Here is a 24789-nt window from a genome sequence, read left to right as displayed (position 1 = left end):
AACCACAGAGTGCACCTTCCTGCAGAGAGGAGGCTGGGGATATAGCTGGGAGAGAGGAGGGTGACCTGGCCAGAGATGCCCTAGCACCCGGCACTAACTTGAGGTAGGCAGCAGGAGTAGCCCAGGTCCATCCCTAGGCTGCAGCCCTTCAGCCTCAGACTGAAAGAGCAGGCTTAAGAGACACTTTCACCACTTTCTGCCAAGCATCCAACTCTGGATGTGTCAGCTAATTAACAAACCTCATCACAGCAAGGTGGCAGTGATAGATTTTTGCCACCTCGGAATCCGTTGCTGATGTATCACCATCCCACCATACCCACACTATGACCTTTATGCTTCTGCCACTGCCATTGATCAGCCCATTGAGGAAGCAAAGCCTCTGCAATCAACCCAGCAGCAACACAGGCTATTCCTCTTAGATGAGGAATCACTAAGGGAAAAGGAAAGTTTGGATGAGCTAACGCACTCTGGACTCATATCACTCTGCAGCACTTGCTCACAGCTCTGCAGACCTGTAACAAGGCAAGGAAGACACAGGCAGAACATTGCTTTGAAGCTGCCGTTGCATCCCTCAGCAGCATGCTTAGCTGCTGCTAACCCTATGCAAAACCAACAACCTAGGCCAGAGCTACAAAGACCACCTGGCTCCCTGCAAGTCCAGGGGCAGAGCTAAGGGCCACAAGAAAGTCAGCCCTTGAAGGAAAAGAGCATCAAACCTCAGCAGAAGGGACTGAGAAGCTCACACTCAGGTCCCATGACCAAAGGAGCTCAACATGGCATGGACAGCCCTAAACATGGGACTGATTTATCGCCATGTTTTCTGGGAAAGACATCAGGCCACAGCAGAAGTCTGGGGTCAGAGACAACCTTAGGCATATTTTCAGAAAAGACCATGACCTGTGCTCCATCCCAAGGCCACAAAAGGCACAGCAGGGATCATATTAGGGTGTGGGGTGCTGGACTCTCACACGTTTCGATAACACATTCCCAGAAAGCAGGTCTTGTCTTTAGGAGCAATTTATTAAACATCACTGTCTGCAGGCAGCAATTCCTTCTGTTGCCAAGTCCTCGGGGCTTTGCTTTTAGCCATTCTTGAATCAAAAAACAGCAGACTCTGGGTTCAAGCCCCAGCTTGCTTCCAAAGGCTGGGCAATCAAATCACTGGGCTGGAGCATCCCAAGCTTGCTGGTCCAGAGGAAGCACTGAGCCCCCTGTGAGAACAAGGCTCCACTCACTGCAGGCAGGTTTAACTCCTCATGTGTTGAGTGTGCACTCCTCACCAGCAGCCTAGCCCATGCAGGCTTGGCAGCAGTTCCTACAAGGGAGCAAGATTCCAGACACCGAAGCGCTGCTAATGCTCAGGACTGCAACTCCTCACCTGACAGCCTTTCCTTCCTGCTGCAGCTAGGCACAGCACGCACAGCCCCATTGTCCCTATGACATCTGGGCCCCAATGGACTCCACACATTCCTCCTTTTCTTTCTCTTCCCCATCCACAATCATCATCCCAAGCTGTCAGCAGTACTTCTTTGCTTGACTGCAGCACCCAGGCTCCTTCCAACCCAGCCTCCGCTGCAAACAGCCACGTCTGCAGAGAAGCAAGCCAGCCCTCCCCAGGCCAGGGGAGCCACAAAGAGCAGCATGCAGTAAAACCACTCGCCTGGCCTCTCGTCCTGCCCTCTCTGCCATCACTGGATCAGCCAAGCACTTAGTACCTTGATCCCACCTCCTGCTCCCCATCTGCTGCAGCGCAGAGGATGCAGGCTGCCAGGAGCAAGTAACGCATGCCAGCATCTGCTCTTTGTCCTCGTGAGGCTCTTGGTGAGCACAGGGCCCCATACAGACCTCCCATTCATGGCTCGAGCAAGCCATGTGTTTCCTGGCACAGTTCATTATGAACACGCTCCTATAAAAGCAGATTTTTGGCATGCCAGGACTGGGAACAACACATGGGTCAGCTTTACCTCCCCTCCTGGTCACAAACACAGAGCCAGGAGGCTCATTTGCGCCAGCTGAAGCTGTAGAAGTAGGCAAGAAAAATCATGAATGCTTAATAATGCAAGCAACCCCCCTGCCTCGCGGGTCGGTCCCTATAGCCACATAAAGCAACTGCTCAGAGCATGCCTGCTCCACACACAGCCTATTCCACTGCTTAGCAGATACCACGGAAACAGCAGCCAAGCCAAACACCCAGAGAGATTTGCATCTCCAAATGATTTCCAGCCAGCATGTTCCTCTGTGCAAGAGGTTCCAGTTGAGAAAGCCTCTCAGACGGGTAGAGTTGCAATAAACCACTCTCTCCCACCAGGCCAGATGGAAATGGTTTGATGCAGGCAAGGAGCTCTGAACATGGCAAGCTTGGTCTGATCAAGCCCAACATCTGGAAAGTCTTAGGGCACCCATCATATAAGCCTTTTAAAATGACGTTGTTTCCCATTCCAGTTAAAGTAAAAACAAAAACTCTCTCTGCACCCAGGAAAAAAAATCATTCCTATTTGAGTCCTCAGCACAACTGGTTGGGTACAAAACAGCGTTTCCAAGAAATGCCCAGCTAGAGTAGCTTTGGCTTCGTGAGCCAGGAGGAACTGTACCAGCACCTAGGAGCTCCAGGTCTGGGGTAAACACAGCATGGTCACACTGGGGTGGATCAAGACGATGAAGGACTTGGGATAGCACCATCATTTTGCCCCTACCACATACCTGGATCCAACAGCCCTGCTCTGAGAGAGTGGGTCTGCTCAGACGACCACCGAGCCTCTTCCTTTCGTGGTGGTTTGCTCCAGACTTGCAGGAGACGCAATGCCTGCACACCACCAGTTCACACCAGTTATCACACCACCACGCAGGCCATCTAGTTCTTCTCCACATGCTCCATGGAGGACCACATCGAATCAGCCTGTAGCACAGCCATTTGCATCCATGAGCAAAGTTTCAATTGCAAAGCACCCAGATATGCAACCTTCCATGCGGGATTTACTGATCCAGAGGAGAAGCAACCCAGGATGAAAGTAGGCACAGAGGCATCCCCATCTTGTAACAGCTAGGGACATCTGTGCATCCCACAGTACTTGGATGTTTCACTTGGGACCCAAATGGAAACTGCAGAGCTGGTCCACTCTTTCCTCACCTCCATCCCTGTGTGCCAATGCAAGATTACATCTGCCCAGACCCTGGCCACCCCCATGGACCCCACCAGGAGCCCTATGACATATGGCAGATGCAAGCCCTTGTTTGGAAACATCTTGGCTGCTAGCCTACCAGTGAGTGACAATTGCTCTGCAATAGGACTGCAGCCTGAGCTCACCTCTGGTGGCCCACAGCACCTCTCTCCACTGCCCTCTGCATGGAGGGTTGCTTTTAAACACAGACTCTAAGCAATCCTTGAGTAGCCAAATCTGCCCTTCAGACCAAGCTTTAGAATTAAAAAAAGAAAAGCTGCAACTACTTAGCACAATTCCCATTAGCCTCCCCAGAACTGTTCAGAGAGGCTGCAAGCTGTGGGGGATTTTCTCCCCTGTGGTTAGCAACCCTCCCTGCCCTTCCAGGCCCAGAATCCCATACTTAGGAACAGCTAAACCCAATTTCTGAGCAATTATTGCAAGAAACCAGAACAAAGCCACTGGGGTTTGAACACTGTAAATCAATTGCTGGAGCAAATGCTGAGGCAGTGCTTGCAGTAACGCGCTGGGGTGCAGCTGGCCAGGGGAAGAGCTTGCTGCCACACACAGCAGGGAGGTGCGTGCAGCCTCCATTGCACACAGCTCCAGTCCCAAAGCAGGCAGGAACTGCTCACATATATGCCACAGGAGAAAAGACCAGTATAACTGAGAAAAAGGTTCAGCACAAGGACAGTGAGCACAGATACCCAGCTGCAGACTCCTGATGGCTGCCAGCACGTGCCAGGGAAGCCAGGCTACCCTGGCACTGACCTCACTCACCCACCCAGTTCAAGCAAGTTTGGGGCTTCCCCGCCTCTGTTGCTCATGCTGCCCATCCTACTTCCGCAGCACAGACTGTGTGAATCCCAGCCCCCTCCCCAGCCACACACCCCTCAGGCTTGCTTCCTGCAAGACCATCCCAAGCTCAGTTTCATAACTCTGCCATAGGAGCTCTGCAGCCTCTATCCTCCACAGCTCCCTGCTTTCATACTTGCACCGACAGCAAGCAGAGACCCTGCTTTCCTGTGTGCTCAAAGCCAGGCAGCAGGATAAGAGAAGAACCACACCAAAGCAACATGACATGATAATCTCTGCAGTCAGGGACAGGGCGGTGGTGGGGAGTGAGGTCCAGGGCATTTCCCACTGCACAAGCTAGCTGCTGCTCTGGCAATGAGCAAGAACAGCAACAAGGGTGCTACTCTGCAGCCACAGAGTGATGGAAACATTATGTGAGGTTCCTCCTCATTCCAAAGCAGAGCAGGGCTGCTGCCAACCAATACCCCACTGCAGGCTTACTTGGGCTGGTGGGACAGCCACCATGCTGCGCAGTTTGTCTCCAAGGCTGAGGGATTCGCTAGTGGTCTTTAGGGTATGGAGGATATGTCTGGGCTGAAGTGCTAGCTGTGCCTTTGCCCCACAGCCTCTCCCAACATCTCAGCACCTTGCTCAAACAGGGGAAAGCTGGAGCAAGCCAGGGAAGTCCCAGCGGTAGCCAAGCTCCTTGGCTCCTCACAACAGCTGGGGCTGCTGAACAACTGGCCTTGGCCCCACAGGAGGCCCCCGTCTGTTCTGGGAGCAGGTCAACACCACTCTGAGCCATGCTTTGCAACAGGGCTGTGCCCGTGCTCCTGGAATCTACTGCAAGAGGAGGCATGGGTATCTCTGGGGGGACACACCTGGTCCCAAGGAAAGGATGCTCTGTTCGGCAACTGAGGCAATAAGGTGGTCTCACGCCCCTAAAAGAAGCCCATGTACCCCTCCTGAGCCCGCACCCCAGAGAACCAGCCCAAGCCATGAGCACAATGCTGGGGTGGTGGAGCTGGGAGGGGGATAGGGCAGAATTAGCAGCCAGACCACAGCTTCTCCTGCCCAAACACTTGGGGCACAGGTGCATGCTGGCAGCTGTCTGCACCTCTCGGCCTCTAGCTTGTGGAGAAGAAAGCTTGCTTTGGTCAGGCAGGTGGGCACGTGCCTGCTTGCTGAGCAGCGCAGGCAGTGGTGGCCATGGGACCCCCAGGAAGGCCAGGACAATATCTTGGTGGCAGATAAACAGAGACAGAGGAAAAGTGAGACAGGAAGGCCACAAGCCCAGTGCAGGAGCTGGGAATCCTGCTGGCTCAATTAAATCATCTTTAATGGTGCGTCAGCCAAAGGCTCCCGAGCAGACGCTGCCAGCTGTGTTGCCAAGCCCCAGTGAGAAACACAAATGCTTCAAGGGTGACTCAGCACCAGTGACAGGCTTGCTGCACCCACTGGTCCTGCCAACCGACTCTCCCAGGCTTGCTCAGAGCCCTTGAGCAATTCCCTGGCTTCCTCAGAAACACTGATTTATAGCCGACTGGCAGTGGATGTGCTACTGGCAGCACATGGCAGGCTGGAAACGCAGCTGATGTGGAGGCCGAGCTCTCTGGCCAGCACAGCAAAGGTGTTGAACTTTTCTCCCATGAAAGGAAACACGGCAGAGAGGTGCCAAGTGGAGCCAGGATGAGCCGCAGTGGCCTCAAAGGACGATGCTTCCTCCACAATTCACACAAGTGCTCACCACTACATCCTCACGTCCCTTCACTCAGGCTGAGGGCCGAAGGCTGACGTTGCTCCTGCCATCTCAAGCCCAGCCAAGAGGGATTCCTCCACAACAGTGCTGTGTATGCAGAGGGAGCCCCTGGCCAGGGCTTCACGTTTTTCCTGTTCCATATGAAACGCCATTCCAGGAGATGATGGGAAAAACCAGAACAAGCTCCATAAACCTGCCTGGCGCTTCCCTTCAGCAAACAAGAGCCCCAGCCAGCCCAGAGAACGGAAACTCAGGCTGCAGAGACAAAAGGGGTGGGGGGTGGGGGGGAGGAGGCCAGAGTAAGGGAAGCAGCGCGAAGAGAAGAAGCACGCACACGAGGCCTCCAAGCAAAGCCAGCTGCTTCATCAACACACCATCAGAGAAGACAAGGCTGCTGCTCAGAGCCAGCTCCTCTCCATGCAGCGAGGCTGTTGGGCCAGCACTTGAGCCAAGTCTGCGCTGGGCACAGCGCACTCCTGCCAGTAAGCCCTCCTTGCTCTCCCAGGACTGTTTGTTGGGGAATGAAGCAGATTTGGCACTGAAGCTGCTTGAGTGAGCTGCTTCTTTGCATGCTGCCACCAAACCCACTGGAAGGAGGAAAACCTGCCCAGTATCACCCAAACCTGTGCTGGCTCTTGGATGCACTTGGTCAGGATGTCTTGCAGATCTTGTTTTCTGAGGGGGCCAGGTGGGGCGGTTACAACCTTACCCAACAGACCCCAAGCCAGACATTGCTCACCAGCAAGCTCCACAAACACCCGGAGAGGAACAGAGCAGGGACAGCAGCTGGGGAGGCTGATGCAGGGGGAGGGGGTGCAGACAAGTACTCACATCTACACCAGCGCAAGTACCCTTGGCGTCCACCTCTCCATTCTGCCGACAGCTATATGTTTACGCTATCTACACGGACCTCAAGCCCACCCATAAGCAACCCTCCAGCCCCAAGGAGGACTCTGAGAGCTGGGGACAAAGGGACAGCTGCACTCCCGAGCCTTGCGTGCAAGGAAGCAGACAGGGAGCTTATTTATCTCCCAAGCCCTGCTCTGGGATAAATATTTTAAATCTCTCTCCAGGTCATGGTGGTATATTTACAGCTAAGTTTCCCTTAGTTATCTGTAGAGACTCAGATGGATTTGCCACAAAGCCAGGAAGATCCAGCTGGCCAAGCTCTCCAGACAGCTTATAGCTCATGGGAGAAATGGTTCATCCAGTGCCATAGTCTTGAAAATGACACCCATGTTGTGGCAACTGCTGCAGGGATTCAGTTGTGCACCCCTGCATGCAGCTGCCTCTGCATGGCCCACCCACAAGCCACTCTGCCTTCCCAGGAGCAAGGGGATGGCACAGAGGCTGGGGGTGCCACATACAGCATTAAATTGGGGGCAATCCTGCAGCAAGGGCAATCCCCACAGAGCAAGGCTGCACTGTGGGTCCAGCTCAAGGTGAGTGAGTCTCTGGAGCATCCTGCTTCGACGCTTGGTTTACTGCAGGTTTGACCTGTTTGCTCTCCTCCCATAGAAAGGGAAGAAGCTCCCAGGAAAGGCGCTCCCGACAACACACACCAGCTTTTCCTAGCAGCCATCATGGTGCTGCAAGCTAAAAATTGCCCCATGCATCCAGCAGTGCCAGAGACAAGTGGAGCTGCCAAACAGCATTGAGGCGGCACCTGAAATAGGCCTCACTCCACTAGCTGCATTGGTGCCCCTCCTGTAACAGGCTCTATACTGTTGGGTTTTGACCTCTGCCTGCATCTGAAGCTTGCAGAGGAGGGACTGGTTGCCCAGGGCTTCTCTCTGGGTTCGTGTAATTTCTGTGTCACAAGTCTTTCAGGGACACTAGTTAATAATGCCTGCTGTGCATTGCACATCCATTTTCAATCTATGTGGCACTGCCTTCCTCCTGGCTACAAAGCATCATCCACAACTCCCCATATCTATCTCCAACTACGCCCTACAGGTCTGCAGATTTCATCCAGCTCCTTTTCTTTTCATTGCTGGAAAGCTGAAGACAAGACTCATTTCACAATCATCATTTATGGTTGTGCAGGGCAGCACTGCTATCCAGCTACAGCTCAGGACCTGCCTCCTGGGGGAAACATCACCAGGGAGGCTGGACCTGCAGTATCACCTCTGAAAGCAAAGAGGGCACAGAAAGGAATAGTTCCTTGTTTATTTTCATTAGAGCCATTTATGAATCTATATTAAAAGCCACAAAAATAGGAAAGTAGACAGAGAAGCTAGTATTTCCTCTGCTCATGCAATATTAATTAAAAGGCAGCTTCTCTGTGAGACCTTGCTACATTACCTCTCAGCTAAAAATGGAGAAAAGTCACTGAGTGGGAAGAATATGCAAGCAGGGCACTTTCTGGAATACTTTTACAAATCAATAACTAGGCAGAATGCTTGCTATAGATAGATCTAATGCAAAGTCCCAGTGACAAATTAAAAAAAAGCTCAGGTATAACGGACTTGCAGAGACAGAAATTCATACTAACCAACTCTCCTTAAAAAACAAGTGCTTTTCTCAGCAGGACAGCTGATTCCCAGTGTATCTGGAGAACAAACAATTCTTATTGGACAGTCACTAATCCACCAGTGGAAGAGCACCAGGACAACCTAAGCAACCAAATGCCAGGAAGCACACAAACAGTGGCAACAGACACCCAACAACCAGGTCCTGGAGAGTAAGAAGTTGTGCTGAGATATCTGGAGGTGCCTGGCTGCTCACTGTGGCTGCTTGGCAATCCAGGTAAAATGGATTGCTCCATCAGTACTTAAAGGGGACTTATAAGAAAGATGGGGACAAACTTTTTAGCAGGGCCTGTAGCAACAGGACAAGGGGTAATGGTTTTAAACTGAAAGAGGGTAGATTTACACTAGATATAAGGAAGAAATTTTTTACAATGAGGGTGGTGAAACACTGGAACAGGTTGCCCAGAGAGGTGGTAGATCCCCCATCCCTGGAAACATTCGAGGTCAGGTTGGACGGGGCTTTGAGCAACCTGATCTAGTTGAAGATGTCCCTGCCCATGGCAGGGGGGTTGGACTAGATGACCTTTAAAGGTCCCTTCCAATCCAAACTATTCTATGATTCTATCAAACCTATGACACACCTTTTTCTGCACGGGAGCCACGCAAGAGAGCATGTCCAGCCAGTGAGAGGCTGGGCCAAACCCCAGCAAGGCCACAGGAACACAGTGTGACACTGAAGGATGCCCAGCATGACACTCTTGTTTCCTGGGTGCTTATTTCCTTGCCAAAATGTTAACCATTCAAGATTAATGGTTTCTGCTTCAGGCCACGTGGTTTTGAGACCTTTCCTTAGCCGAGTGGAAGGATTCTTATTTAAAAAAGTCTCTGATTTCCAAGAACCACCTGAACATCTCTGCAGCCCTGTCCCAGCTCTGCTCTGATTTCTCACCATCTGTCGTGAACTGGGGGCCTGGCTGAAGGAGACAAGAGCAATCTCAGATGGGATGAGGAAGCCACAGCCACATCTGGCAAAACAGCAGCGCTCACAGCTAGGCATCGGAGAGAAGCCAAGCAACAGGAAAGTCTGAGAAGGGGATGCATGGCATGCCATGGGGGATCTGGAGAGAGAAGAGGAACCAGGAAGAGAGGAAACAGTAGGCACAACTGGAAAAGGAATAGCTGCATCTGGGCCAGAGCAACAAGGCAGAAAGACAGAGGCAGGACCGGGACAGAAGCGTCAATGCTGTTGTGCCAGGTGAGGCCCCAGCAAGCAGCTCCTCCACTTATGCATCTGAAGGCTGTAAGCACACACAACATACAGGGAGACACATCAGGAGCTAACTCAGCAGAGAAAAATCACATGTTGCCTTCGCAGCTCAGCTTTTGCTTGGAATATGGTGGATAAACATCTGTTCAAACCTGGCTGGAGGAAAGGGTGATCTCAAGGCAATCGGCTGACATCCAGCCATCTCACTGCTACAGAAGGAGGCTCAGCCCAGGAACTGGCCACTCCCATAGCACCTGCCAGGTGCTCTCAGATGTCTCCCAGGCTCCCAGTGTTCACAGCAGGTAGTATGGAGGGATAGGAACAAACAAGAATGCCAAGTAACTCACAGGAAGCTCTGTTTTCTTTGGTCCGAGACGATTTGCACAATTCTTCAACCGCTGGGGGGGACTTTCAGTGTTGGCCCCTCTGCAGGGCAGCTGCAGAGGCAACTGAATGACTCGTCCTCAGCAACACACACCCATCTATACTCCCATGGACGGTTTGGGAGAGCTGGATGCACTGCCCTGTGTGGCACCCTACAAGACTGTCTAGTTTTATCTTCTCTGATCTTGTCTTTGCTGGAAAAGACAAAAACCATAACCTTTCCTCCCATGAAAGCTTCCCACTGACACAGGCACCACCAGCGACTTCAACAGAGCCAGCACCATGGAGCAACTCCATGCGCACAAGTGATGGGCCTCCCCAGCAGAGCCAGGACACACACCAAAGCACGCTGCATGGAGAGCAATAAAGGCACTTGCAAGCCGCAGCTTGTCCTGCCTTTAACCATTTGGAGAGTCACTGTATGTTTTGGAATCAAAGGCTTTCTTTGTGCTCCTGAAGAGGCCAACGAGCAACCGTAACGAGGAGACCGTTTATAGTTGGTCTTAAGCAGTACCATGCCTATCTTGTGCCAGCATCACGTTCGACAGCAAGGACAACCCTGCACAGAGCTGGGGCACATAAGCCTCCCCTCTGCAGCCAGAATGGGGCTTGGCCTCCCTATGCCATGGCTCTGGGGACAGACTAGATACAGACAGAGCCCTCTGGCTTGGGGTGACGGAGGATGGAGCCAAATCGCCGGCATGCCCGTATCAACAGCAGTAGGGTGCTGTCTTAGCTGCTTTTCAGGGTGGCCTGAGCTGCACCAAGGCATAAAATCCTGATGCTGGGACAAACCTCATCTCACAACAGCATCGCAGGAGAGGAAAAGTTATAAAGCCTGTCACCTTAGAGCTACTCTGAAAACAAGTATCTGTCACTAGCACTGAGGTCTGAGCGCAAAGCGCTCATGGACACTCCTGTCCTCCAGGACAGAAGTCATCTAGGAACTGAACGTATGTCAACCAGGGGCTGAAATACAAGTAGACTTCTAATAATCACTCACTTAAACCCCAGCCCCTTCCCGCACCAGCTCCCAGCACAGGCAGCAACCCTGTGTGTGTCATCGCTTTCTCCCAGCCTGCGACATCCTGCTTTCCAGAGCAGGATGGTTCACACACCCGAAATCAAATGTGTCACCCCACTTTCCAGTCAGGAGTCTGCTTGTATCAGTTTTCCTTATTCATTATCCTGCACAATATGAACACCGATTCAAGACATCCCAACCTCACAGAGGTCCAGACCATCTGACAGTGGTGGGTTCAATTCACACACACTCAGGCACCCTGTGTACACCCCAGTCCACAAATGCCAAACTTCCTGCCTTCTCCATTCAAAACAGAGCTTAATTTGACAAGGAGAACACAGACCATTGGTATCCCACTGGCAAGCTCCATCTCACACGAGGAATCATCGGTTAAAAACAGCCATGCCTCTTCTCCAGACACACAATATGTGTGCACCCACTGTGCAAGGGGAGAGGGAGTTCACGAGTACTCATCACTGCGATGTTCCACCCTGGCAAGTCCCAGTCTGAATTTTCCTGTGGTTGGATCTGGCTAGTTTTCATTTTGGCACTCTGGGGCACCTGGACACCTCAGCATCCACCTGTTCACTATCAACAGGAATGTTTTAAGTAGTGACCTGAGCCTCGCCTGGATGTCACCTAATATTTTTAAGGATTAAAATGCGTTTTCAAGAGAAGTCCTTGCAGAAGAACTTCAGAGGGTCAAAATCAGAGAACAAAGGATGGATTTTTGAAAGCTGACCAAATCAAAAGAGCAGCTCCAGGCAGTAACGTCTGCAAAGAGTATCAACAAAAGCACCTACCCATCAACCTTCCCAAAGTGCTCTCAGCCAAGCAGGCTTGGGAACAGCCCGATTTGGGCCGGCACACCAAAACTCCTCATCCCAGGCACACAGACCAGGCTTTCAGAAGCTTGCAAACCACTCTGATATCCCCCTCGCCTCTCTCTTTGCTGATCAGACAGCGCATATTAGTTACCTCTCAGAGGAGAGGAAAGCAGTGTGTTCTGTGCACAGAGATTGCTTCCCCGAAAAAGCCAAGGCTTAAATTAAGACTAGAAGTACTGTACGGCTTAGCCTTTTAAGCTCAGGAAAAACATTTTTGTATTAAATTTTAAAAAAAGCTGGCAAGAGTGAGGAACGGAGCTGGAGCAGCAGTCAATGAAAAGCACATGCACTGCAGACCTGGCTGCCAACACAAATTGATGCTTTGAAACAAAGACCACTTGTGTTTAAGGCTTAAAGATCTTCCACAGCTACTCGGCAGGGGCTGCAGAGATTAAAAGGAGACACAGGTAAACACAAGAGAACAGCGCTTGCTGCCAAGTATCTCCCCAGAACAAAGGAATGACCCGAAATGGAGTCCCTGCCTTGATGGGGTAGCACGGGTTCATCCTCACCATGCTGCAATGTGCCAAAGCAGGCAGAGGCAAGAGGAAACATTGGACAAACCTTTGGACAGGACTCTATTCAACCTGAATTCAAGCAGCACCCAAACCCAGAGACACACAGCCTGGATCTGGAGAGCTGCAGCTGCTTAACGCACTGAATGTGCCTCCAACCTCAACAGCCCACAGGGGCTTCACTACAACCAGCCTGCCCCCACCTCCCATGGAGGAGAATATCCAGAAGAAACCCCAGAAAACTATTCTTCCAGTGCTCCACTCTTTGAGACCACAGACACTCACGAGCATCCTGCAAAGCTTCTGTTGCACTCTGGTCTAGTTCCCAAACCAACCTACATCTGTATAAAGACATGCCTTGCAAGCCTCTCTTCCTTCCCACTGCCTGCAGAGTGATACGTTCAGAAGGCACAGGAAGAGTGAAACAGGAGATGGTCTTCCTCACAATGATCCTTCAGTCTGGTCCTTTTTTGTTTAGGGACACCAGCTGTCTGGTGTAAACCAAACAGCGATAGCAACAGTTCACATTACAATGCAAGGTGGATTTGCCGGATTTGAAAGGTGATGGGACACTGCCCCTTCACATAGCACCCAAGAGCAATGCAGGAAAGCAGCCCCTGGATCAGATCGCCCAGCAACAGGCGAGGAAGAGGAGAGACAAACAGAGAGCTGACAGCTCATCAGCACAACCAGCACAGCAGATCCTGACAGGGTCGGGTAGGATGGAGGAGGTGGAAGTGCAGGACGCTGCCCAGGCTGCATCCTCCAGAATCAAAAAGCCATGTGCTCGCTTTCTTATGCTGTGGTTCAATAGCTTTGGCATTAGGAAGTGAGCAAACAACTTCTAAAAGACCCCAGGGTCCCCCATCTTACTCGCACTCCCTCTGAACAACCTCTCTAAAAGGCAAGAGATGCACAACGTATCTGGACTGCTGAAAGCTCACAAGGACATCAGGAACAAGACGTGAACCATGTGCAGAGCCTCCCAACCATGACAAAGCCCAGGGAACAGCCCCTGTTCTAGCAAGCAGCCACATGAAAAGCCTGAAAACTTGCAACATGCCTATCTGCTCCCTGTCAGGTGTCTCTCAGAGAACGGATCCTTCCATGCCCAGCAGTGGGATTGCTTCTTCCAGGCAAGCCAGCACAGAAGGTATGCTACATTCACAGCACAGCCCTTTAACACCACTGCGCAATATAATGTCTGCTTTTCTAACACACTGAAGGCATTTACAAGCAGCTCTTGGATGCCACCTCCCAACATCCTCCAGACAAGGAGCAGGACACAGAAACAGGCCACCCAGTGCAGCACCTCTGCCATGCCGAAATGTATGCTGATGCCCAAGAACCAACATGTTGCCAATTGTCAAATTGTCATTTCTTCATCTCCCTTCCCCCTCTCCCCCAAGACACAGTTGATTTCTTATAAAGGTAAAAGACACTACACTTGGCCTTCTCCCACCTCGGGCATGACCAGCCTTCTCAAGGAGGTATTGCCATGCCAAAGGTATTCACCTGAGTGCCTGGGGAGGTGAATTGGTACAGCTGCCTCTTTCACTTACACAGCAAAATCCACTGTGCTAGTTCGCAGCTTTTGCAACCCCCCCCCCAAACCCAATGTTAATAGCCCATGCAACTTAAATCCTCATAAAGGAGAATGTTCCTGTGCATCTGCCAAGCATCTTGTCAGCCTTGCTGCCTTCCAGACCTCCAAAGAGCTGCCTATCCCAGCCCATGAGACTGCCACTCACATTAGGAGAACGAGACCTGTTTCCTTGGGGTCTGGACAAACAATCGCGTGTCCTCCGATCTCAGGGGAATTTCCCTGCAAACACTGCAGCAGCAACTGCCCTCACAAAGAGCATGTTTGTACCCAAGTCTATCTGCTGTTAAATAAGCATTTGTTCCAAGTTCCCAAATATCGAAAGCAGTGGAAACACCCACTGCTAATGTGAAATATTTTGCATTCCGGGCCTGAGAGCTATGCTTGAAAATGTTCAGAGAGGAAAGAGTGTTTATTCACTGGAGAGAGGTGTAGGTCCAGCTATTTACTTAAGTCCACGTGTGCTTGCTGGAAGACAGCTTTGATCTTTGCAGCTCAAATAGCAGATGAATTGCAATGAAGGGAAGAAAAATATTAGTGTAAAGTTCCCCTAGTAAATACCTGTAACCAGGCCTCATAGCCTTCAGATCTTTTTTAAGTGCCTTATCACTTACAGCTAGACTGGCCCTTGTGTTCTTGCCCGCTGCCCCAAAGCCAGGCTTTTCTCTTCCCACTCTTTTTCTACCTTCTTCCCTCCATTCCCCTTGGGCTCCATGGCCTTTGGAGAAAGCGCAGCCTGCCCTCCCGGGACACGTATGCCTATTTGCTTGGATGCAACATGGACTAGCCTTTGGTCAAACAAGGTGAGACCTATCCATCTAAGCAACACGTAGACGTGCAGTGCCATCCATCCACCTCTCTTGAGCAAGAGGGCTTCAGCAGACTGGGAGGAAATGCGCTCCCATCAGTAAGAGAATTCATCATCCAACATGAAACTAAATACAGGTGCTTGCCACAGTTTAAACATCTACCCATCTGCCTTTAGAAGATGGTCTCATTCCAGATCAATTAAGAGATTAGAGGACACCTTTAAGGGATGCAGAACATGACAACCCTCCGGTCGGTGCCAGCTCTTAGTGGTCCAGGACCCACCGTGCAGACAAAGAAGTACCTACAACCATGACTATGAAATCACCGTGCCTTTGAAGCTCCTGCCACGTTGGGGTTACAGCCTGCCGGGAGCACTGCCTGAGCACAGCCAAGTCCCAATGGGGATCACATGCTTTATAAGAAAAGAATGGTATTGGTTTGTCACTGCTTTGCCCCAAAACAGCCCAGAAATGTGCTGAGCAGCACAGCTTTTCAGCTGCTGAAGGGATGCTCACTCAGATCAAGTATCATAGTACTTGGTCTGGCTGCAGAAGACTGGGAGCTGCTGGAAAACAGATGGCAGCTTCAGCTCAAAGAGCGAAAGTCATCCAAGTTGTACTATTGGAAATTTATTTTGGACTCTTTAAACCCAAGAGAAATTCTCAGGTCCTATCTGATCATTCCTGTTTTCAGAGATTTTCTTCTTTAGGAACAGGCTTGCTAGCAAGCACAAGAAAAGCACTGCCATATAGAAACGTACAGCTCAACACCGGACATAGAGGTACTTCCAGAACAAAACAGACCTTTTGGGGTTTTTTAGCTTTAAAGAAAAGTTGACTCAGCAAATATTTCCTCCACTAGCATTTCAACCACATGTTCCAGTAGAAGCCAGCACACATCTGGCACGCTGCAGTGTCATTGCCAGAAAGATCACAGCTTCACTGAGCAACGGAAATGGAGGAACAGGGACCAGCAGTCCAGGCACCAAGCACTCCTGGAACACGTACGTGGCAAAGGAGGATCACAGAAAGAACCCGCGTGAGCCATGGATACCCCACACTTCACAGGTCTTTTCCCAGTCCTCTCTCCAAACAGCATCCACAGGCAAAGGGAGACACTGCCCTGCAACTCACAAAACTTACCACTAGCCCATAAAACCTAGACATCGAACTGTACATTTCGGCCACATTGCTGGCGTCTGAGATTTTTTTTACTGTGTCCGTGAACTGGACGGCAGCACGTTCCTCCCAGTGCTGTAGGACGTGGTCCTGCTGAGCAGGAGAAACGAGGAGGAGAGTACATGCTTGGAGCAGCACAGAAACTCCAGCAACTGGAGAGAGGAGCGTGCTGGCAGGAAAGGCAGCAGACAGCCCTGACGGGCAGGCCTCCACATCCCAGCTGCTGGTGGTGGCACGCTGGCATGTAGGTGAACACTGCGGCAGGTCCACAGGGTCCCATGGCTTCAAACCAGAGCCCAAGCAAAGCATGCACTCCCCCTCCAGAAACAGCCTTCCCAAGGCAATCAGCAGTTACGGTGCTAATCAGCTAAATAAGTGCTTTTCATGCTTATCAGCTGTAAATTGGACATTACTTGTGGCCTGGCAGCAGGGCTCAGCCACAGCTCCAGATACTCAAAAAGCAGCAGCAGCACTATAAATACCTTTCCCTCAGAAGCAGTATCCTCCCCAGGTGCTAGACTAAGATTGCTCTTGATTTTGCAGCAGAAACTGCAAAGCAAACTGTACAATTGTGCACGGTGACACATAAGGGACCACAAGCAGGTACTGGCGACATGCAGGACCCTGTCTGCAGGGTTCCCAACCAAAGGGGGTGAGAAACAAGGTGGTGTGGTGTGGGACAGACGCAGGACCCTTCAAATTCAGGCTGGAAATCAGCTCACAGCCCCTGTAGCTCTCGTGACACAGGCAAAACCCCGGGCTCCTCAGGCAAGAAAAATGGCGCTAGAAGGCCAGCAGGGAGAAACACCGTGGAGCAGAGTAAGGGAAGGTGGGTTTGGGCCTTGCGGCTGGAGTCGAACACTGAAAAGCAGCAGCCAGGAAAATCAACTGGCTGTCCCCAAAGCTCTGTGCCACGGATGAGGACGGCAGAGCTGGGAACAGGCAGGGAGGCTGGCTCACACCCTGCACAGCATGGACGGTGGCACGGGGTGGGGGAGATGGCTCATCCGGATGTGCTCAGCAAAGGACAAAACCCCCTCAGCAGTTGGGAGGCCAGCTTCTACGAGTGGGAGCCCACTGCGTGCCCACTGTTTTTCTCCGAGTTTTGATCTGCTCAGATTTCACGGGAAAACCACCCACTGCTGCACATAGCAGTATCAGCCCTCACCCACGGGGTCCGGAGAAGCTGCGAGACGGGGCCGAGCCCAGCGAGAGAGGGCTGCGGGAGCCACCTCCCCGGAGCGCCGCTGCTCCGCGAGCGCCTGTTCGCCGCCTCCCAGACAGCAAATCTCTGCGCGCATTTGCATCCGAGCTCATTTAAGCACGACGCTCCCCCCTTACGAGCGGGCGGGCAGGGCGAGCCGGCGCACGCCGGGGAAGGAGAGCCGGGGCGAGGCGCTCCGGCGACTGCCGCAGCACAACGGCGCTCCGCGGGGTGGGGGCGCGGCCACCCTCCAGGGTCGAAGCGCCGAAGCCCCGCGGGCCGAGCGGGCCCGTCCCGGGACGCCGGGCTTACGGGAACCCGGGGGGCCCGGACCACCGGAGGCTCGGGCCAGGAGGCGGCCACGCCGCCTCCACCCCCCTGGGGGCGGCGGCCGCGGAGCCCCTCCGCCCCCGCCCCGCCGACGGCCCCAGCGCGGCCCCGCTGCGGGCACCGGGGGACGCGAAGCCCCAGCACTACGGGCGGGCAGCGGGACCCGCATCCCCAGGGCGGGGGAGGCTGCGGCGCCTTGCCCAGCCCACACTCACCCAGCACCAGGAGCGCCCGCACCGCCGCCATCCTCCGCGCCGCTCTCCGCCGCACCGGTCAGCGCGCGCCCCGGCCCGTGGCCATGCCGCCGCCCCGCCCGCCGCCGGGAGGGGCTTCCGGGGGCGGGGCGGCCACCGGAAACTGGGCGGGACCCGGGCAGCGGCGGGCCTGGGGGAAGCGGGGCCCCGCGGGCAGTGTCCGGCTCAGTCCCCGGCTCGGCCGGCAGCCCCTGCTGCGGTGCTCGAGGCGAAGGGCTTGCCGGCACCATCCCCCGCAGAGCGGGCCTGAAGGGCCGTTGGGGAGCCGCGAAGGCCGCCGAACCTCACCGGCACGGGGGACGAGGGTTGGTGCCAGGAGACCTTGGGCTGGCCGGCTGGGACCCCCCCGCCGCAGGGCGCTGGGTACCCCTGCTTCTGTCCACAGCAAGCCCCAACATGGGGCGTCCGGAGCAGCGAGGAGGCAACAGAGCTCCCCTCCCGCCAAGGGGCTCCTCACAGACCGGCTGTTTGTTAAACTGATGGTAGAAGCTCCCCATCTGTACCACTCTTGAGAGACGCTGTGAAAGCACAGGAGCACCTGGGAGCCAGGAGCTCTGCACCCTGCCACAGGCAGAAGGCTGGACACACAGCCCCAGCTGCACAACACATTGCTTGCTCCTTGTTGCTCCTCCACGTTGCCCAAAGTCAGGGCACAGCGCAGTGCAAGCTGGCCTGGCCACCTGCACGGTACAGGCTGGAGGCCTCCCTGCCCGACTGAACGTCTCCTGTGGAGCCTGCTGCAGCCCGTCGTCACCGGCTCTGGCAGTTGCAGCTCTGAACACCAGCTTTCCAGATGGTTTGTTGAGCCTCCAAAATGCTGGCTGCTTTTGGTACAGCGTGAAAGACTCACCATCAGACACACCGCAGTGTTCTGGAGAGTGCTGCTGGATCCATCACAGAGAACACTGAAGCCCTGACTCAGCGAAGCCTGCGGCACGGAATCCGAGCATGCCTGCTGCCCTGCGAGGTGGCGCCAGCCTGGAGCTGCACCAGAAGCCCCTACCATTACCACCTCCAGCAGGGCCTGCGAGACCACAGAGCTTCCCTGGCAGGGTACGTGGCTGCGTGGCTTTGCCAGTAGCCGCAGACCAGTCCTCTGTCATAGGGAAGCCACCACTTCCTGTCACCGAAAGCTGTTCTGGTTGTGGTTCAGGACCAAGCAACCTCAAAGGAAGTGGTAGCCTATTCAGCAAGCTCTAGAAAGCAAGTTTTACTCCCACCTGCAAGCTCAGGGCAAGGAAGCAAAGCAGCTGGTGTGTCGTAAGAGCAAGGGTCTCTGGCCCACACACTGGCTGACTTTGCACTCCCACTGACGCTGAGCCACCTGATCCCAGCCTCACACAAGGGAATTGCTTCTCCTTCTCCAGGAGGGAAGTGAGCACAGCACTGCTGATCCAGGTATCGCCACTCTTATCTGAGCAGCGCTTGCCACATCAGCCCTCAGAGCTGCAGGCTGTCACAGACCTCCCCAACCCTACCTGCCTTTAGTGCCCCAGGGACAAGAACTGCACCACAAGATACCCAGGAAACCACTGTCTGCTCTCGCTGGGCTTGCCCAGACTCTGCCTGAAGCTATCTTGCTCCCTCAAAGAGGAGGCTGTAACATGCTCAGCCCTGCTCTCCCCACAGCCACAGGCTGGGCAGCCAGGCTCCCCTGCTGCCAGAGGGCAAGCCAGCCTGGACAGGGCAGTGAACAGCATCTGACTGGAGAATGGAGTAGCAGAAGTCACGTGCACTGCTAGGGGAATGGGACCACGGAGCTGGCCCAGGCCCTCCCCTCCTCCCCCCCTCTGGCTGCACTGTAGGACCAAAGGGCCAGAGCCACAGTTTGAGCAGCAGCAGGAGGCGAGGCACACAGCACACCTCCAGTTACAACAGGAAGAAACTCCTTGGGAACTGGGTCAGAAGCAGCCAGAAATCCCTCCACACCCAGCCGGTTAAGCACATCCCTGCAATAGTACACCAGATCCTACAGCCAACCAGCATGATGTGCAGTCACACTCGAATTCTCAGCCCCCAAGATCAGGTGCCCATGTGCAGTACAGTCAGAGGAGGCAGCTTTTTGCACAGGGGAAAAATGAGGCTACAGCAGACCCTATCCAACAGAAAACCACCTTACCTGCAGGGGAGTTACCTGCCACAGTCGTTTGTAGCAGCAATGTAAGCAGCCTGTGCAGCAAAGCAGAGGCTGTGCCTGGCTGAACACAAGGCCATAACCTGGGCAAACTAATTAGTCACAGCTTTGCAGCCTGGAGCATCTTGAGGAGGGAGAGAGCAAGGCTCTTCCCAAGCCAACCTGAGCACCCCCCATCCCCACCATCAGTGATCTGCAGCTGCAGTGGTTTGAGCTGGGTTTATTTACTGTGGGCACTGCCAGCTTCCCCAGGAAAGCATAACGGAATTCATGGATGTGAAACTCACTGATCAATGCACAACACAACACACAGTGGTGCCTCTCCTCCTGCTGTCAGGACCTGTCCCTCTCAGCTTGCAGCAGGTCCGCAAAACAGCACTCACAATGATGGACAAAGGCTGCCAGCGCCACGGTCCTGGCTGAGGGATGGTGAGTAACAGCCAGGGAGGCACCCAACAGTCCAAAGAGAGCCAGCCCAGCAGGAAACATTCAGGATCCACATCTTGCTTGTGGTGAGCTCTTTCCCCCTTTGAACCCCACTGTCCTTGTAGCAGCATTTCAGAGGCTCTGTTCAGGACAGGCAGCAGGCCAGAACCCAGACAGAGCCCCACACCTCGTACACAGTCATTTGCCTTCTAGACACCATCAGTTTGTGACTCTGCCAACCACAAGCCCCACTAGCATGCCTGGCAGAGCTCTACAATGCAGCTCAGAGCTGAGAGAAGCCCAGGTCAGGGAGCACATTGCACAAGCCCACACAGTTATTGCCTTACATGAGTCCCCACCATGTGCTTCCCACCAGAAGCCTGCTGCAAAGGCTCTCCCCGCTGCCAGCTCCAGCCTCAGCTGGCCTCTGCAGGGGCAGGTGAAACGCAGACCAGGCAGGTTTTCCCCTGGCTGGGCCCCTGCTGGGCAGAGTGCAAACCCACCCCACAATCTCCTGGTCTGTCATTTTGTGGGTGAATGGTGGGTCAGGATGTGCATTTGTCTCCTTTGGGTCAGAACTGCCATCTACACCAGGTCCAGTTGCAGGACAGTTTGCAGTCACAGAGGGGACTCACTCTGCTCGGCAGATGAACCAGATCTCATTGCGGCGCTGAGGGATGCTGGGATTTTCATAAGCAGCCACGATGTAGGTTTCCCGGAGCACAGTGTCTGTGGAGCCCAAGAGCTCCCAGAAGAGACTGATCTCTCGCAGAATTGTCTCCTCAGTGGTCATTCCATAGAAAACCCTGCAGCAAAGGGAGCAACGTAAGCAACAGAGCCAGCACATTCCCCCTTCCCACAGCCAGGGCTCCCATCCCTCTGCCCAAGGAACCACAGCAGCCATGCAGGGATTTCATAAACCTCTGCTGAGCTAAGAAAACACCTCTGGTGCTGGGGTCACCTGGTTATAACCCGGAGTGGTGCCCTCTCAGTGATGTGGATTTCAGGGTCCGTGGGAACAGGAGGGTTTTGCTGGAACTCTCCTGGGAGATAATAGGCAGTTACGACCTCATGCTCTAGCTCAGTCCCCTCCTTGGTCAGGTGGATTTCGTTGAGCACTGGGATTGTCATGCCCAGATAGCAACCTGGAAGGAGGCAGGAAGGCAGTAGGCACAGTAAGACGGCTGGGTCACTGGCAGCAGCCCTCCTCCCCACTCCAGATGAACAGTGGCAGACCCCTCCCTCTGTGCAGCCTGCCAGCCCCCTCCAGCCCCTGCCTGCACACACCTACAGAGTTCTCCTTGCAGATGTAGCGCATGAGCTTCATGAAGCTCATGGAGATGCTCTGCTCATACATGGGCTCCCCCTTGGTGACACACGCCCACTTCCCAGCTGAGTACCACCGCTCCTCGTAGGCTGCTTCCTCGCACTGAAACAGGCCACAGACAAGCCAAGTCAGAGTTAAGCACACTGACAACATTGCAGCACTTGGGTGGCAAAACCAACACTGACAGGCAGGAAGTGGGGAGACAAGACCCTGCCAAAATGAGACCCCCTGCTAGTCAGTGATTGGCAGGGGAGGCTGGAGAAGACAAAGGGAACTGGCATTGTATGCACCTCAGACAAGGACACTTAACAGCACTGGGCAAAAGTCAGCTAAAGGAAAAGCACAGACAGGGGACAGGGTACAGGGAGGCTTGGAGGCTCCTGGCATGCACAAGGAATGCACATCCTCAGCAGGGAGCACAGGACTTTCTGCTCCTCTCCAGTCACTGTCCTGCCTATTCAGAAGGATGTTCCTGATTCCAGGCACCCAAAGGCCTCTAGTAAGCTTGACGTGATTCTCAGGTGCCGTGCCCTTTCCCCAGAGCACTGCGTGCACTGAGGATAATAAGCAAAAAGCCTCCCGCCAGAAGGGAAAGTCTGCCAGAAGAGCTCTAGCACCCAGAAGAGCTGTGAAGGTTGAAACAAAACTCCTCCCAGATCCTTCTCCCATACCAAGAAGTGACAGGAGGAAGAAGAGATATGAACGCAGCAGGTGCAGAGGGGACAGCTTTGTGGGATGGGTCAGAATCTCTATTTCCAGCATAGATGCCCAGTCTTCTGGACAAACCTAACACAGAAGGTGGGCAGGGGGAGTGGGGAAACTGCATCTGGATCTGCTCATAGTTCAGTTTGTGGCATGGTTATAACCACAGGTACCGCATAAAGACGGGCTGTGAAGTTGTAGCCAGCATCTATCTTCCTGCTCTCAGCTTGTTCTTCAGCCAGATTAAAGTGGTCATGAGACAACCTTGTTCCACAGAGCTCAGGGCACCTGTACAAACTTCAGTGCTCCACAGCTGTGCTGGCAGTGAGTGAGCCAGGAAGTTGTGACCAGCCTCAACACTGAGCGCAGCCTCCCTGTGCCTCCACCCAAATCAGGTCTCTACTCAGAAAGTCAAACCAAAGGCAGAAGGCAGGCATCTGGGCTGCTCATGTGCATCAGTGCGGTGCCAGGAAAAAGAGTGCCCCAAAACACTGCAGCCCAGCCAGCATTTGCCCTCTAGATGGGGCCATAACTGCTACTGTCCCACCAAGCAAAGCAGAGCAAGAGCATTTTCCAAGCAAGGAAACTACCAGTCCCTCTAGACTATTTGCAGCTCTCATTTGCCACACCATCTGTGAATAAACCTATCAAACTAGCAAGGCATGGTGTCTGGTCGTTCCACAGCCTGATCCTTATATTAAGCACCACCACTCTAGAAGATGAGACTTGACCAAAAGAAAAAGTAAAGATGCTTCACACAGACCCAGTAGCAACAGGTCCCTGCAATGTGAGCTGGGGAATTTGACCAAGTACTGACAGAGCAAGGCTCTGTAGGTGGCACAATAACTCACTTGCCTCCAAGAGGATGAGGGCTTGTAGCACTGACAGCTTAGGAGAAGCAACCAAATACTACCGACCTGCCCGAGCCTGGGAAATGTGTCCTTAAGGGCCCCAGCTCGAGTCCCCTCAGCACTAATGCCAGGAAGTGGCTATCTCCTCACCCAGCCCCGGAGTCAAACTCCAAGAATCCTCCTCAGGCACAGAGGGGAAGCCAATAGCAAAAGATCTTCAGGTCCCACAAAGTCTTGGGGCCCCATTCCTGCCTGGGACCAGCATAGGTAGAGAAGAGCCCAGACCAAGTCCCTGTGACCCAGAAGAACAGGGGAAGAGGGAGTGTGGTGAAGCCCCAGTTCAGAGCTGTACAACCCACATGCTCAGACGTGTTTTACAGGCAGGAGTGCTGGACCTCAGCCCAGAAGAATTGCTTAAGCTCTCCTCATAAAGAGGACAATTGACAGATGTCTCCTTGGTAGCAAGCCCAACCAAGCCTGCAGAGATACAGGAACAAGCGCTTCTTCGCGGTTATTTCTCAAAGGTCAGAAGCACCCTTTTGTGCGAGAGATGACAGGAGGTGTGCAACTTAGCCAGCAAGAACAGGAGATCTTCAGGCAGAAGCTACCGTGTTTGGATTGACCGTTGTGACAAACAACACCACATGCTCAGATGTGACAGTCAGGGCCACAGATCCTGTGTTCCCCCCAGAAGCATCCTTATCTTGTGCCAGCTGAGATGTCCAGCTCAACCAGTAGCCACATAACTAGCACAAACACAAGACCAGCAGGACTTCAAGCTATGCAACAAGGTGTTTTGAGCAAGGCAGGGAACAGGCTCTGAAAATTCACTCTCTTGGATGTGCCCACCCCAGCAGAGGGTTGGTAAAGAAGGCAGCTAGAAGCTAAGAGGCCAGAGAAAGCAGCAAGACTAGTCCAATTTTAACATAAAGGCTGGGAAGTTGAGCATTGCCATTACTCCACATAGGAGAAGATGGAGGAATGGCATAATGCTGCACCAATCCAGAATCGCCATCCTGGCTGCAGTGCTTCTGCAGAAATCTCTGCAAGGCCAGTGTATGCAAGCTGACGTGTGGCCGCCTTCTCTGCAAGGAAGACACTCTTCCTGGTCCCCAGGCTGGCAGCAGCGCCCGCACCAGCCTCACCACAGGCAGGCAGTGGACAAAAACCTGGGTGTGCAGAGAGGAGCAGGCCTCACCTTCTCATGCTGCGAGAGAGTAACGTACGGCACGGGCTCGCGAGCCTGGTTGTGCCGGGTCATCTGGACGATCGGGCCTGCCATGTCTGCAAGGCAAAGCACAGGAGAGGCGAGGCTCGCCCGGGCTGGAGAGCAGAGGGAGTCCCGCGGCGCACGGGGCCTGGCCCAGCCCGGCCAATCCCGGAGGGCTCCCTCCGCGTCTGCACCGCCTCCGCGGCCCGGCTCAGAGGCCCCCCCCGGCTGCCCCGGCAGCGGGGCCGCGCGCCGCAGCGCGGCTCAGCGCTCACCTCGGGGCAGGCTCACTCGGTGAGTGCTGGCTACGGCCTCCCAGTGGGCGAACAACCGGCCCCGCTCCCCCTCCTCCTCGTCCTCCTCGTCGCCATCCTCCGCGCCGCCGACTGCGGTCTCCTCGCCCAGCCCGTCCAGGTCTTCCAGCGTGATGCGCGCCATACCCCCCCCTCCTCCGCGCACCCGGAAGTGAGGGGACCAGCGGGCAGCGCCCCGCCCCGCCC

General features: G+C 53.9%; 2 protein-coding genes across 6 annotated transcripts in view; both read right to left on the bottom strand.

Annotated features, from left to right (window-relative positions):
* The window catches only part of PTK7 (protein tyrosine kinase 7 (inactive)), a 38794-nt gene extending 21094 nt beyond the window's left edge, over window positions 1-17700 (bottom strand). For all 5 annotated transcript variants that reach the window (XM_075147438.1, XM_075147439.1, XM_075147440.1 and 2 more), the window contains exon 1: window positions 17601-17700. In XM_075147438.1, coding sequence (XP_075003539.1) covers window positions 17601-17631 — 31 coding nt within the window. In that variant the 5' untranslated portion in view covers window positions 17632-17700. The remainder of the gene's footprint in view (window positions 1-17600) is intronic.
* A 2278-nt stretch (window positions 17701-19978) lies between these two features.
* Window positions 19979-24778, bottom strand: LOC142081029 (heme-binding protein 1-like). Its single transcript, XM_075147449.1, has 5 exons — window positions 24565-24778; window positions 24278-24363; window positions 21487-21628; window positions 21161-21344; window positions 19979-21005 (listed from the first exon to the last, which is right to left on the bottom strand). The coding sequence occupies exons 1-5, from the start codon at window positions 24725-24727 to the stop codon at window positions 20831-20833; spliced, it is 750 nt and encodes a 249-aa protein (XP_075003550.1). The 5' UTR covers window positions 24728-24778; the 3' UTR covers window positions 19979-20830.
* Between the last annotated feature and the right edge of the window lie 11 nt (window positions 24779-24789).

This window comes from Calonectris borealis, chromosome 3 (genome assembly GCF_964195595.1).
Source record: "Calonectris borealis chromosome 3, bCalBor7.hap1.2, whole genome shotgun sequence".
NCBI classification, from domain to species: domain Eukaryota; kingdom Metazoa; phylum Chordata; class Aves; order Procellariiformes; family Procellariidae; genus Calonectris; species Calonectris borealis.
Note: the sequence above shows the minus strand (reverse complement) of the source record. Positions and strands in the feature narration are given on the sequence as shown.